General features: G+C 38.0%; 3 protein-coding genes across 4 annotated transcripts in view; 2 read left to right on the top strand and 1 right to left on the bottom strand.

Moving 5' to 3' along the window:
* Positions 1-368, bottom strand: part of fam32a (family with sequence similarity 32 member A) — a 6,291-nt gene extending 5,923 nt beyond the window's left edge. Inside the window, exon 1 of the mRNA XM_015045386.1 lies at positions 222-368. Coding sequence (XP_014900872.1) covers positions 222-295 — 74 coding nt within the window. The 5' untranslated portion in view covers positions 296-368. The remainder of the gene's footprint in view (positions 1-221) is intronic.
* An 87-nt stretch (positions 369-455) lies between these two features.
* LOC106955281 (39S ribosomal protein L54, mitochondrial-like) lies at positions 456-2,666 on the top strand. The gene is made up of 3 exons (XM_015045383.1): positions 456-693; positions 908-1,064; positions 2,171-2,666. The coding sequence occupies exons 1-3, from the start codon at positions 567-569 to the stop codon at positions 2,301-2,303; spliced, it is 417 nt and encodes a 138-aa protein (XP_014900869.1). The 5' UTR covers positions 456-566; the 3' UTR covers positions 2,304-2,666.
* Positions 2,667-3,527: 861 nt separating this feature from the next.
* malt2 (MALT paracaspase 2) lies at positions 3,528-14,129 on the top strand. Of its 2 annotated transcripts, XM_015045378.1 has the most exons (17): positions 3,528-3,756; positions 4,091-4,252; positions 4,445-4,611; positions 5,934-6,064; positions 6,152-6,308; positions 6,406-6,584; positions 7,712-7,808; positions 7,997-8,047; positions 8,240-8,332; positions 8,414-8,617; positions 9,454-9,631; positions 9,707-9,781; positions 9,886-10,013; positions 10,717-10,866; positions 10,961-11,118; positions 12,410-12,547; positions 13,258-14,129. In XM_015045378.1, the coding sequence occupies exons 2-17, from the start codon at positions 4,131-4,133 to the stop codon at positions 13,687-13,689; spliced, it is 2,460 nt and encodes an 819-aa protein (XP_014900864.1). In that variant the 5' UTR covers positions 3,528-3,756; positions 4,091-4,130; the 3' UTR covers positions 13,690-14,129. The 2 variants fall into 2 exon arrangements, with proteins under 2 accessions (XP_014900864.1, XP_014900863.1); XM_015045377.1 differs by having other exon boundaries at positions 3,528-4,252.
* The last annotated feature ends 1,291 nt before the right edge of the window (positions 14,130-15,420 follow it).

The raw sequence follows: 15,420 nt of genomic DNA on the forward strand, positions 1-15,420 counted from the left end.
TGTCATGGAGAGACATATAAACACTTATATGTTCTTAGTATAAATGCTGTTTTCATGCCCAAAAATAATATCACAAACGTTAACAAAAATACTATGTGATACTAGCTTACTAGCTAACTAGCTGACTGGTTTCAGAAGCTAACGTGTTAACACCAGCTGTTTCTTAGACAGCGATCTACTGTTGAGTTGTGAAAATGCTTCATTAACTCTAGAACACTTACTTCTTTCCTGCCGAAAGCTCTCCTACACCCTTTAAGTTTAGGGAGCTCTTCTGGATCTGATCGTATTCGGACATGTTCGAGAACTTTTCCTAGGGTCTTCTTCTCCTTTGTTATGATGCAAGTCAACTGAGCGCATCACTGCTGCCACCTAGTGACTTAAAAAAGAGGAACAGCACGCTCGAGAACCCTAGTACTTTTGCCTGTAGTGTTTCATCCTATCCAGAGGGGTGCAGTATACTGTCCCTACAGAGCCACAGAAAGAACGCAGAAAACGGAAGTTGAATACGGTTATGAATGTCAAATAGTAGCATGGTATGCTATGTCTGTAGGTAACCCTAAATAAAAATGTTTGCCTACTGTTTATTTCGGATAGCACCGTCCACTCAGTGCATAAAAAGCAATGCTGGAGCGTTCCTGAGCAGAATAAGCACGCTAAACAGTATACAGACATGTGGATATGCTAAGAAAGTTGGTGAGTAAATGCAACATCTCTTGTCAACATGCTAGTTATTTACCATACTGTTAAAGGTAACCTATTTACACCTAACGCAATCTAATCTTGTGTTGTGTGTTAGATGGTAATATTATATAGCCAAATGTTTATTGCTTTTTTCTTTCTTTGTGATTTTAACTACTTGTAATCAAGTTTCCTCAGACCTAATCAGATTTTGTTCACCGTCTTTCAGCTCCCAAAGGAAAAGGTAAAGGCATGATAAAAGAAGAACTGAAAGGTCCAGAGGTGTGTAAAGACCCAGTAAGACTTACATCGTATGCAGTCGGAGTTAACATCTACAAACAAGGGGATGACCCTAAAATAAAGCTTCCAGAGGAATATCCTGAGTGGTGAGTACACATGTTACTGTCTTCTTCACAGTTTAGATTTGATTTTGATCAGTGTTGTCACTACTAAGCAGTACTTAAAAAAAAAAGTTCGGCATTTTGCATTATTGGTCTTTCTCCTCATAAAATTCTTTAAGCAATAAAATGTATATATATTTTTGTGGTGTCCTGGTTTCAAATCCCCGTAGAAGATTTTAAATTCAAATTTGAGAATTTCCTTGGAGTTTTTTTTTTGGTCAGGTTTTGACTTTGTCTTTTTTTCTAGTGATTTCTTTTGTGAGTCTGCTCAATGACTTTTCTGATCAAACTCAACTTTGTGAAAAGTACCACACACAACACATTTTAAAAGCATGTCACAAGATGTTTGATGAAGGTGGATTTAAAAAAAAAAATGAAAAGGAAGTTGAAAATACCCCTGGCCAATTTTATGGTGGATCTCTAAATTGCGCTTGATGGCTCTCCATCTCTGTATTGTGACTGTTCTCAGGGCGGTAAAGCAATCTGTGTCTGTGCCCTGTTATCGGAGAGAGCTATACAGAATACTGACAAACATTATTAAACAATGTAAGATGGCATGTGAGGTGCCATTTTATTATCTTTTAAAACTTTTCAAGCTACCATCTCCGCAGATCCCACACATCCTGAACACAAAGTGTTGTCACCTTCAGGTCAGCGTTACAGAACGCTGTGTGAAAAGAATCAGTCACCGCTAAGACAGTTTCTTCCCCCAGGCTGTCTCTGAGGAACACAGCGATCGCCTTACAGTCTGAGAAATCATCTACTCTGCTGTACATAAAATATGCTTATTTGCAATACCACAACCTGCTTTTCTTCATAGAAATGGCTGTACAAACACATTCGCGCTCATAACGTCATTTTATTTCCTCTAAACTCTATATATTAGTGCCCAACGTCTGTATACTGAGCGTGTAAAGCAGAAGTCAAATTCATCATGTTTGCACACAGTTTTGGCCAATAAAGCTGACTCTGATTCTACTCGTGTCAAAATCAGTGCCGTCTGAGCCTGTACCGTTTACAGCAGGTGGACGTTCCTGGACATCGTTTGGTCATGTGTTAACGTCTTCCACTTTCTCTTCTCACTTGTTCAGGTTGTTCCAGTTGAACTTGGGAGAAGCCAAAAAGCTGCACGAATTGGAACCTGACACCTGGCAGTACTGGAAGCGTCTGAGGAAGGAGAACATGTGGCGCAACAACAAACTGCGCAAGGGGAAGAAGATGTAGAACATGGACTCTGTTGACCTGCAGCTTGTCTGTGTTTCAGGGACCTGCTTCACACTCTGGAGTGAATTACTATAAAAGTGATACGACTCATGTTCACAACTCATGTCTGTAATGATAAGGACTATTTGTAACATGCCATTTACTCTCCAGGTTAGCTGAAATCATGCTACATGTGAACTGTAGTGAAAAACTGAACAAATGAGTGGATTTTTTTCTCAGGTTGTTGCTGTTGAGGAAAGGCTCTACCCAACGAGACAATGGGGTCCAGTTCGATTAAAGACGTTCAGTACAAAATAGTGAAAGGTTCTGTTGGATAACAAAACTTACGATTTACTGCTATAATAAAATATGAGAGTTAAAAACATATGCTTTCTTTTCTGTAACTTCTGTTTTGTTTTGTCTTTTTACAAATAATTTTGACTGTGCCATTCTGCCTGCGTCTCACTAATTTGGCACCTCATTGCAACAGAACATTGCAAATATCCCAGATAGTGGTAAAGCAGAGGAGCTGCACAAATCTGGCATAATGCTGTTGAGTAACACTGAGCATCATTCGGTTGAAGCATGATGGTGGCAGCATCATGCTGTGGGAGTCTTTTTTTTTTTTTTACTCAGCAGGGGCAGTGAAACTGGTCACAGCTGAATATGAGGCCATCCTGGAAGAAAAAAATATTTTTAAGGTTGCAAAAGAGTTGCTCATCTTCCAATATGAAACTAGCTATGCATTCAGCCATAGCTATAGAGGAATGGTTTCGATAAAAGCCGTTCAGTGTGTGTTAGAATTACTCAATGGAAGAGAAAAATGGCAAAAACGCAGTCTCTTCATGTGAAAAACTAGTGAACAATTGTAATGGCAGATAGCTCAACAGGATTGACTCAGAAATTAAATGCACGCCACACTTTTCATACTGAGTGTGGCAATGTAAAGAGGGAGTGCATAATTACACAAAGCCCAGCATAAACATGGATAGCTATTACTGTTCTAACGCCGTTTATTCAGACGCTTTTACTTCTGAAGCCGTTTTTGCTAAAACTTTTTATTCTGACACCGTTTACTCTGTTGGCTTTTTGTCTGTGGTCTGACATCTGGCGCCATTTGTTCTAAATGTGTGAGGATGTTTTCGTAAGACCTGAGGATGTCCTAAAATATACACCGTAAACAAACTTTTATTAAACAGGACAGTTTTTTTTTGTGTGTGTGTTTGTTTGTTTTTTTTTTAAAGTTGGGCCGTATGAATGGCGTAACCATGGAAACGCCTCATGCAAATGATCGTAATACGTGCCAGGGATGACAGAAAAAAAAAAGAGGAACCGAAATGAGAAGCAAACTATCTGAGGAACCAAATCGGGTTAGATTAGCAGAGCGACAGGGTGGCGGATATCTGTGTGACTCAAAGGCCACCTGCTCCTCAGTCACTCGCTACGAGATTTACCTCCAGCCCGGACTTTTCTAGTAAACTCAAACTTATTTCCCTCAGTAGTACTCTTTGCTTTCAGCGCAGCTCATGGCGGAAGCGGCAGCTCAGCTGTAAATCCGGACTGCAGCTTCTTTTGTTCGTTCTTGTTTTAAGTTAACACGTTTGTCTTATTGCGTTACATGTGCTCGTTTCCCCTGAATTCTTGCTCTTTAGTGTTTTACAGGCGGGTTTTCATAAGCTCTTAACGCCGGTAGTATTTTTCTGGCTCCGTATATTTACCGTTCTCTATGTGCTGCCAGGTACAGTGTCTCCTGTGAACTCAACGCATGCAATCTAATTTGTGCCTGTGTCTGGATTTTTGCTGCGAAGGGTAAAAAAAAAAAAAAAAAGGGATTAGAAGATTGGAAAGATGAACATCAGCAGTCTCGGTGAAGAAGGGATGAACAAGCTGTCAAAGATGCTGGACAACTCCAGTTGTGGATGGAGGCAGCTGGCCAACGCGGCGACTGAGCACCCGCAATTCCGCTGCAGGTGAGAGACCCTGAAGGCATCGTGAATCAGCAGCCTCATATGATCAAAACATTTCACAATAAAACAAAAAAACAAAACCTTCTTCATTTAATCTTCTTCCAAACATAATATCTGTTCTTTAATTTTCGAGGGCGTTGTCGCTCCAGGTCTGCATGACCCTGATCATCTTTCTACCGAATTTTGTCTTTGCAGTGAAAACGAGCTGACCAGCTGCTCCATCCAGGTGCTGAACGCTGCAGGCAGCCCTGCCCGCACCCTCCTGGCATGGTTAGCGGATCGTGGCTGCTCCATTGACTTCCTCCAGCACTATCTGAGGAAGATGGACCACCAGGAAGCTCTGCAGTTCCTCGCCACCGCAGGTACAACGGAGACGGCAGGCGATTCATTCAAGATCTTTTTGACATTTTAACAACCACAAATTTAACACATTTCCATTGGAATATTTATAGTTGTGTGTGTGTGTGTGTGTGTGTGTGTGTGTGTGTGTGTGTGTGTGTGAGAGAGATAGACACACACACACACACACTTATTTTTAGTGTAAAAAATAGAAGTCAAAGGTAGAAGTGGAACAGACAAATATTTTTTCACAGATAAAAAGTTAGACATGCATTTGTATTCAGCAAGGTTGAGCAGGGTTATGTTATAAAACGTCTCACCCATGAATTAATCATCTAAAACTGTAGAGAGTACGGTAAAATTGTAAACCTGTGAACTGAACTAATAGACTGGGGAGAAATATTGAATTTTGTGGAGTTCAGGTGTGAGAATTTGTTGGCACGACAACTATTATTTATGTTATATTGACCTTAATCTGAAAAGTGAAAGAAAGCCAAAAGTATTCCCCTCTGCAGACGCTTTTTTGAAATCAAAATTGTGCAAGCATTGTTGGTCTGTTGCTGCAACTGGAGAAAGAGGCAGTTCTACAAAGAATTGACTTTCTAGATTCTTATTTGTGGAAAAAATTTAGCATTTTGTTTGCGATGCTAGTGAAAAAAAAAGGCATACTATCACAAAAGTAGATGAGATCTACTGCTGGTTATTGCTACTAGTTTCCTTCCTTGCCATCCTGCTCGTTGTGTGTTCCGGCAAGATAACCAATAGCCAAATGTATCCCCGTTTAATGTCATGATTTAATGTTGGGGAAACATTAAATCATTAACTACTTATTAAAAATCCCAACACATTGATTCATTGTCTAAAAGAATGAAATAAAAAGGCTACTGCTAACTGTGCTTTTTTAAAATTAAGTTACTGTAATTAAAGATTTTTTTAGACATCTCCAAGAAAGTAGATCAAAAACCTTTCTGCACCAAAGCTTTTAAAGCCAGAGGGATCAACATTTCTCCCTTAAGTAGTTGTGGGAAAAATACTTTCTATTTCAAGCCCAATGTCTTTTGCCTTCTTTTTTTAGACTAAACATTTTTAAATATACAAACTAATCTTAATGAGTTATAATTGACTTTCCAGAGGGAAACAACATAAAGAGAAAATGCTTTAGATCCTGTGCTCCTTTATAGTTTGTGAAATTTGACTTTTAGACATGCTTCATCATACCACTTACAAGTTACTACATGCTACGCGTAACGGTGTGTTTAACTATCTTATGCTGGAACATGTCTTAATAGAAGTAGTGTGTTCCTTCTTGTAATCCTCGCTGTTTGTGTTGTGTGCCACTGTTTAGTGTCGGAGCAGATTAAGATCACAGTCCAGCCACAGTCTCAACAGGCTCCTCTGGGGAGCAGGGTGGTTCTGACATGCAGGGCCTCCGGACCTTCTGGACTGAGCTACCAGTGGTTCAAAGGCAAAGAGGAGGTCAGAGCAGTGGCTTATAAATCCTCTTTATAACTCCGTTGTTTCTTGTTTTCATCTAAGTCTATGTGGATTATTTCTGTGCTTTAGATTTTACACGAGATGGGAAGTTTGCCAGAGTTGGTCCTTTGCCCTTTGGGTCCAGCCCACCAGGGTCACTACATCTGCAGGATCAACCATGGAGAAAAATGCATCTTCTCCACGTGGGCTCGTGTTCGACTCCTTCACTCTGCCGGCTCCAGTCCAGGTATGCTTGTTTTTTTTTTTTACTTCCTGCTTTTCCCGCCTTTACCCACATCTCACAGCATGTGGTGCAGTGTGATGGAAAACAACTGTCATGGCAGGCTGCAGCAGTATGTTTCCAGTAAGTGGACTGCGAATCAGTCAGCAGCCCAGCTCCCAGGCAGCATCTGAAGGGGATGTTTTGGTCCTGAAGTGCAGAGCAGAGGCTAACCCTCCCCCCCAGTATGAGTGGTATCACAACAAAGTGCCCATGCCTCAACAAAAATCATGCTCCCTCAGGGTAAGTTCATTTAGAAAACCTACATTGAGGTAAAGTTTAATTATTGTGCATTAATGCCTTTTGTTGCTAGTCAAATCTTTTAAGTTGGACAACAAAGAGCAGTTTTTTTTTTTTTTTTGCAAAATTATTAATACTCATTGAGCTGTTATGTTACAAATGAATGTTGAAAGTTGGGACACTTAATTATTGGAAATTTTACTTACAGAGGCCGAGTTTTCCGTACTTATGACACAATTTCTTTGTGAGATATGATTTAAATGACTGAAGAACAGTTATTTTCAGTGTATGAAGTAAACTGTTTTTATTGACTGAATCAATTGCTGCATTAAGATCAACAATACCGATAAAAATCCAGGTTAACCTTTTCGTAATAATCAACGACCCTGGATATGTTTCATAACTCGACCTAACTGGAATTAGCTTGTAATAATAGTTAAAATAAAAAGGTCTAACTGGTTTAAAATCCTCGTCTTAAAATAAGGAAAGCTTAGTCATAGTAAATTAGAAATGAAATTAGTTTGTAGTTATTAAGAATCAAAAGCTGTCCTAAAAGCACTGAGAATAACCATTATCTGAAGGAAATAATTTTCAGTGTTCAGCAAATGTTTTTTTTTTATTTATTTATTTATTTAAAGAAAGTCAAGGAATATATTAAAGCATAATTCTGCTTTTGGGTATAAGTTCACAGCTTTAGTTGTATTGAGACCATAGAGCAACATTTAGGACAAAATTCTGATGCTGAGTCTGAGGTGTAAGTTTGCGACCTGTCTTGTTTTAGACAGCAAACTAACTAGTGGATATATTGGTGGGTAAAATGTTTAGCTTAGTTGTCAGAAACCTTGTTTCTGTTACTTGAAATTAGTTTGGAAAAACCTCAATCTTTTCCAAGGTTTGTACCTCTAATATTAGCTTTTGTGAAAGATTTGATAGTTGCTAATGGATTTTTCTCCATTTCCTTGATACTTTCAGTTTGTTTCTGTTTACCTGTTTAGTTATGTTATTTGCCCAGGGTGGTTTTGGTTTTGGACTGACTGTCTGGGGCAATAGAGAAAACTTTCCAGACTTAAGTCACACGATGGCCTTGTTTCTGTATGAGCTTGTTCCTGTAAGTTGCCACTGTTTCCTAGATCCCATGTGTGACCACAGAGCACAGAGGGGAGTACAGATGCAAGGTGTTTAATTTGTATCACGAGGCCTGGAGCAACACGGCAACAGTGACAATTGGTGAGGCATAGTTACTCCTGTCTCTCATCTATCACTTATATATATATAAAACAATGATTATTATGATTGAGTGATTTCAACAACATTCTGTTGTCGTTAAGTAGTGCAACGAATATCTGACACTACGCATGTTCAGCTTCACACTGAACCATTTTGCAACAGCTAACTCTTCCCGTTTTGTCACGCAGGCCCGAGTTCAGTCACAGAAGCCTCCTGGGTAGAAGTTGATCGGGGGTTAGGTATGCTGTACTTTCTGCTAGAATATTCAGGGGGAAATATAGGAACTACATTAGTAATATACTTCCTCTGCCCTTCATTATACTGTTATTCCTGTTTCTCATGTTCTGTTTGTCAGAACTGTAACACAGACATGGGTATGCATCTTTCCTTCTTTTTTTTCCTTTTTTTTTTCTTTTTTTTAATGTCGCCAGAGTCTCAGGAAGTCCAGAGGTCGACGACCAGATCAGGAGTAAACCCAGTGCAGCAGATAGCCTGTCCTCCCCCAGCAGCCAAGAATTTCTATGGTTAGTTTTACGCAAACTGCATGGAGTATCTCCACATTAAAAGTCGTGGGTTTCACGGTTCCACCATCGTATTCCACTCAGCTACAGACAAAGTTGCTCTCCTGATTGGCAACATGCACTACCACTACCACCAGCAGCTGAGTGCTCCCATTTCTGACGTCCACGAGCTGACCAACCTGCTCAGGCAGATGGACTTTAAGGTTGTATCCCTGCTGGACCTCAACTGCCAGGAGATGAAAAGCGCCGTTACTGAGTTCCTGCTGCTGCTCGACAAGGGCGTTTACGGTCAGTCCACTTATTTCTGTTCATGCGGCAATGGATGCTTCGAGAGTCTGTGTCCAGCTAAATAAAATGTGGGATGAGGTTTTTTTTTTTTTGTTTTTGTTTTTTTTTAAAACAGGATTCATTTAAAAGTAAAACTCATTGTTTATTTGAACTGTGTTTTGGTTTGTTTGGGTTTTTTTTTTTAACATAATTGATAATACAACACACGACTGCAATGATCTACAAAAGAAGAATTAGTTGGAATTTAATATGAATTTTCTCTATTTAACACCTGGTGAAATTTGTAAATACGAGCTCAAAAATACAAATACGTCTCCACCTGTATTTAATTAAATATTCATAAGCAAGTTGCACCTCAACCATTGTATTTTTGTAGGCATCAACAAACATCTGGCTGAGTGGAAACGGTACTAGTTCTTGGTAAAACTGCTACAGTTTATTTAAAATGTTTGATAGAAATTTGAACGTAGACCCCAATTTTTTTTTACTGGGTTAAGGTTGGTCCCGGAATGTTAATGCCTGCTTATTTATTCGTTTTTATGGATCTGTTAGATCATTTTTGTTTATTTTAGGTCAAATTAAGGTTGCCCAAAGCCTCGCCTTCAATCCCCCAGTCACTTTTTTTCTTCAAGTAATTCTTACAAAGTAGAAACCCAAATCATTCAAAGCACCCCAGAATCACGACAAGAGTTCAGCACCACCATTCCCCTTCAAAAATATCTACTCAAATAAATAAGCTAAAGGCTAAAATTACTGTGACATCCATATCTATGATAATTGTATGTAAACTTTTTAACTAAGCTGCATGTTTTTGATATTGTTCTTTACTTCTGCAGGGCTGCTGTATTTTGCCGGTCATGGCTATGAGAACTATGGCAACAGTTTCATGGTTCCTATTGATGCTCCGGCTTCCTACACATCGAAACACTGCTTGTGTGTGCAGAACATACTGACCAGGATGCAAGAGAAAAAGACTGGACTCAATGTCTTCCTGCTGGACATGTGTCGCAAAAGGTGTGCCTATAGGTTAGTCATTAAAGTATGTGTGTATGCCATGCAGCTTACTTTTGAAATCCCATCTTTTCCTAGAAACCCAAACGACGGGTTGATCGTACAACCGGGAACACTTAAAGTCACGGCCAACATAGTGTTTGGTTATGCCACGTAAGTTGCTGGTTTTGATCTCTTGTTCTGATGCAAAATTGTTGTCTGTTTTTTTTTTTTTAGCGTGATTTTCTTGTCACCTGTGTGTAATTTGCCATGTGTAGATGTGTGGATGCTGAAGCGTATGAGGTAAAGAGAGAAGATGTGTCAAATGGCATCTTTATCAGCTTTCTCAAACGGCACGTATGTGAGGATGAGAAGGTCACCGTGATGCTGGACAAAGTTGCCGAAGGTAGAGCTCTCTCAGTCAGCACTGCTTGCATATTGCACATCTTATGCTACAAAATAGTAATAATAGTGTAATAGTGTTATCTGATATCTGACGTTTTTGCACACACAGCACACTTAGACCAAGACTGTTCCTCATGACATTACTTTGATCTGATATTGATTTGTATCCTGCAGGTATTGATCCTGTAGAAGTTAAACCACATCTAAATACATGTTTTATGACTATAAAGCATTAATAACACACTCTACTTTGTTATTGGTGTGTCTTTGGTCAGTGCATACCAAACACAAAAACTCAAGAAGCTTTTCAAATGAATGCACTGTTGCATATTGGTGACCTAGAGAAAGACTTCTGCAAATCCTCTTAATTCTTTTTCGATCTTTGTGATAATAATGTCCCTCTAATGTGTCCATGATAAGTGGATCATGTTATCACAATGGGTGGACTTCTGTTTGCTACTTAGTGCAGAGTCATAGGAGGCGGAAATCAGACAGACAGAATGATGGGTCAGAACTAAGCAAGAGTTAATGATGATATATTCAATATGTTATGCGTATATTGTGAATTAAAAACTTTTAGCACCTCTTATAGGATCTTTGTCTCACTCAGATGAATCTGGATATAAATCCTAATGTACCTGTGTTCTGCTGAGGGCGGTGAGATTTAGATTTTCCTTTTATTCAAAGTTGCTGATTCTTTCCAGACATGGGTCGCTGCGCGATTACAAGAGGAAGGCAGGCTCTGGAGCTGCGCAGCAACCTGTCTGAGCGGCGTTCCCTCACTGACCGCATTCAGCCATTGGACAGTTCTGCCTCCGATTCGGCTCGGAATCTGCAGTGGGCCATTGCTCATGGTAGAAAATTGAAAAACTCAATTGATTAAATGCTACTAAAGTTACTCATCATACTTTTAGATCGCCTAATTTAAGGATGTTTTTGTTTTACCAGTTCTGCCTGAGAGTCGCTCCCTCAATTTTGACTGCGGTGTGAAGGTCCAGCTCGGGTTTGCGGCAGAATTCTCCAACATCATGGTCATCTACACTCGGATACTTGAGAAACCTGCAGAGATAGATTCCTGCAGCGCTCAGCTTACAGACTTCCCACAGGTGTGCGACTCCTGGGGGCGACTTATTCTGATCCAGGATTTTTTATGCACTTCAAAATAGAAGCTAAATTAACACCAAACTAAATCTTATTTTCATCAAGTTTCAGTGATATAAAAAGCATCTAGTGGGTATGAGGAAGATGTCACCTTTAGTAATGTAATGTCCTACATTTCTATTTTCATGGAAGTTTATAAAATACTAATTGCAGATTTTTTTTCCCTTTCAATTTGATGCTTAAATCCTGTTTTAAAGGTATCTTTATAAATGTTTGCACTTCTTTTTAACCAGTAAAAGGATCCTGCTGCGTTGCTGGTAGAGCCTCTTACTATTAATAAATTAATGTCAAAAAGAGGTTCATGAATAAGACTTTGGGGAGATAAACGAAGTAAACTAGGAGGGAGTTATATAATTTTTCTCATTCTGATAGAGACCTACTGGCCTGTCCAGAATGGCACCAAATGACACATAAAATTCATCAGGTTATTTTTATGAGCATCTTTTTTCTCTCTCTTGTACGGTACTCACCGTAAAGTTAATTGTTTTATGAACTTCCTTGTTGCCCTTTAACAACAGTTCTTGTTACCTTGTGTTGGAATATTTTCCCCCCTATCTTTTATAAACCTCAATTTTCTAAAGTTAATAACCAAAGTAGCAAAGAGTAAGTGCCAAAAGCTTATTCTATCTTAATAAATTGTACTAGACATCCATCCTCTAGACATATTGACTATTATTACTCAAAGTAATTTATAGTAAAGCAGATGTTATTACTCTTTTCAGTCCAAAGCCATTTTTGTTGTCGCTTCTACCAAATAAAATTTTATCTTGGGCCACAAAACCCTAAATGACCTTTTTAGAGGAATTAGCTTATCATGATGAACAAATAATCATAAAGTTTTTATAGTTGAATTAAAGACACACAATTTTATTTCTGCTGTTGGTTTTTACAACCAAGATAAGAATTTTGTCAACAGACAGAACCTCCACCAGCTTAAAATTATACACACTGGCTCAGTTGATTTAATGTTTGATTTTAACAATTTTGAGATTTTATTTAACATTTCATACTAATATATTAAGCATCCCAGAAAAACAACATTAAACTGTTTTGATATGACAGAAGAATGACTCCGTGAAGAATGTGTATAGAGAGAGTTTTGTAACATTATTCTTTTTAAAACCAGTAAAACCAAATCAAAAATCATTTGGTCGCTTTAAAGACCTGATGCGCATCTTTAAAAAGCACAAAAACTGGGCTAGGAGTTTCACAATGTTTCTGATTTTCCTTTCACAGGAAGTGGACATTGACCTGAAGAAGAGTAATCAGGAGACTCTGCTTGAAGCCGGCTGTTTGCTGCTGATTAAGGAGGAACTCCCCTCACTGGAGGAGCACAGTCTTTACACACGCATCCGCAGTCTGCAGAGACTCAAGGTCAGACATCTGCTTGTGTTTACAAATCTTGGTGAAAACATTAAAATGTCTACTTTGAAAAAAAATCTGCAGCAGCTTGTTTTTCCAGCCTTGAATTTAGTTATACATTACTTTCAAGGACCCGGACGCTCTTGTAATCTTTAAATGTTGACTTAATCAATTTGTTGTCCAAGCTTTCCTTGGACAATGGCTGTATTTTATTCATTTAAATAAAGAAAAGCCTGATCTTTCTGACATACAGGCTGTGTTAAAGGGTCTTAAGATCTAATTTAAATTTGGACCTTTGCTAAATTATTTGTTAAAAGCCCAGCCAGGGACTGGTGTTGCAAATTGGCAAACTATTGTATACCCCTTGTGCAGAACATTAGTTGTACTCTATGTCCCTTAAGTTTATTTCTAATGTATTACGCTTAAAAATCGCAATATTCTTGTGATGCATACATTTATTAAACATTGGATGACTCAAGACTTTTGCACAACACTGTGACATTTTAAAATTTACATTCATTGTGGAAAGTGAAAAAAATCAATAATTTAATATAGACATACAATAAATACATAAATGATGTAATGCTGATGCAAAATTAGAAGTGCCTTTTCTAGAATGATTCTTTTCATAAAGATACACAAACAGTTAAATATTTTTGTTTGAGTCATTTCACAAGGATGTCCTTCTAAAGAAGGCATTTTGCTATTCATTGAACTCACAGAGGGACCTCACCTTCACCGTCTGCCTTCACTACACGTATTCCAACATGGACGAAGAGGTGGTGGAGCGGCTGCCAGTCTCGGTGGGCAAACCCTTGGTCTCCAAGCTGAACCTCCACGAATCTCGAACGTCTAGCAGCTGCTCTGCCATCCCGGGCCCCAGCCTCGACTCCTTCAGCTGCCCGGAGAGCTCCTCCTTTGCCTCCATCGATTCTCCTTCAAACACGTGGCCACACTATGGAGACACTGGCAGCGCAGTTTCCCAGTCTGACTCTCTGACTTTATTCAGGGGTGCCAACGTACCAGAGGAGAGCGACAGTCCGGGAGAATTGGATTCGCATCAACCTCTGACTGCCAGCAAAAGCTTGCCCCACAGCCAAGTCAATGAAATTAACTACAAATTTAGTGACATGTACAACCTCCATTCTTTATAAGCATCTTACTCTAGGACATTATTTCCATGTTTTTCTATGCAAATTAACATTTCAAGCTTTTTAATACTGAGTTATTGTTTTTTTTTTTTTTTACATCTAAATATAAACAAAAATATGAAATGTATGAAACAGACTGTGAGTAAAATATAAATATTATCTTTGTGTATGGTGTTAATCACAAGTGTTTTTAATTATGATGTGTTTTTTTCTGTAATGCTCTCCAACGTCTCATAGGTTCATAGAAAATGAACGTATGCTTTTGGGCTGGGGCTAATTGCTGATTTGCATTCAGTACATACCATGTATAAAAATGGCATTGATCATATTGCACATGTTTGAACATGGATAGATTATCATTTTATAATGTGCACTAAGACTATTCCCATGTTTTGTATACGATAAAAAGCATTGCATAACCAATTAAAAAAATACAACATAGATATTTTTTCTACACATATTTTTTGTCATTTAGTTAATGTTTATTTGTACTTCCCCTCTTTTGTTATAAGCCTGTTCTTATTTGTATGATACTACACTGAATACACTGAGTTAAAGATCAAATTAAACAATTAAAATGTAGTATGACTTCATCTGGTTTGCTCAGTTTAGCATCATTTTACAAGCTTCTTATGCATTTGGACTGGATGTGATGTTGTTGCATATCCTTTTCAATTACAAAACATATTATATTAATTAACTTTGTTTACAAAAACAAACTAATTAAAATTTGTATATTTTTTACTATCTAAATTTCCTGATAGTATTCTTATTAAATTAAATGCTTCTTTATTTCTTCTAAATTCCTCCATTAATCTCCTTTCTATCTCATCTTCTACAAACTAATATAACATGTTTCATTGTTTCATTTTCTGCACAGTATCATGTGTAATGTTGCTGTATTCTAAAAAGTGAACTGTAGTTGAGTGCAGTATGTCCAAATCTTAATCTTACTAAAAGTTTCCCCTCTCTTCTTTTGCTCTTTTCTACTCTCTTTTGAATCCTATCCTTTGTTATCTTCATCCCATTCTTCCATTTTTCTTTCTGCCACAATTTTTGCTTAATTATACTTTTTGCTTCTGATTTGCTTATATTTACTGTAAAACTGACTTGCCCTGTTGTTGTCTTCTTTGCTTCCCTATCTGCTGTTTCGTATTTTCTTTAATGATAGATGTATCTTTTGTCACGCTTGTATTAAAAGGTGAAACTGTTTCAGTAGCATGCAGAGCTCCTCTAATGAGCTAATATTGAGCAGGAAGACATTTGGCCCTTGAGGAATGAGGTTTGAGACCCCTGGTTTAGCGAAGCCACGGGTCTGCAACTTGCAGGAATCTTATGATCTTCTCTTAATGATTTTGGTTAAAAATGATAAAGAAAAAAAAAACAGTTAAAAAAATAGATACATTTATTTGTTTGTTTGTTTTTTCACTGAGTAACTGCTTGAATTGTAAACAATACGAAAAGTGCCACAAATATATATTTTAGATCTGTTTTTCTTAGGTTGAAAACTATGTTTCTTATAATTTTCCACAGAAGAAAAATATATGTAACCACTTTTTGCAAAAGTGGATTTTTTTTTTATTTAAAAAAACTTAACATTGTAAATAAAATTGAGTCATTTGCCGCTCTAAATGAGTTTTATTTAGGTGGAAGAAGAAGAATATCTGGACCGTATTCTTGTCTTTGACTACTCAGACTCCCAGACTGGCTTCCCGCAACAGTTCCGAATTACGC

The sequence above is a fragment of the Poecilia latipinna genome, unplaced genomic scaffold (genome assembly GCF_001443285.1).
Source record: "Poecilia latipinna isolate Pla-1442-1.1 unplaced genomic scaffold, P_latipinna-1.0 Scaffold723, whole genome shotgun sequence".
Classification (NCBI taxonomy): domain Eukaryota; kingdom Metazoa; phylum Chordata; class Actinopteri; order Cyprinodontiformes; family Poeciliidae; genus Poecilia; species Poecilia latipinna.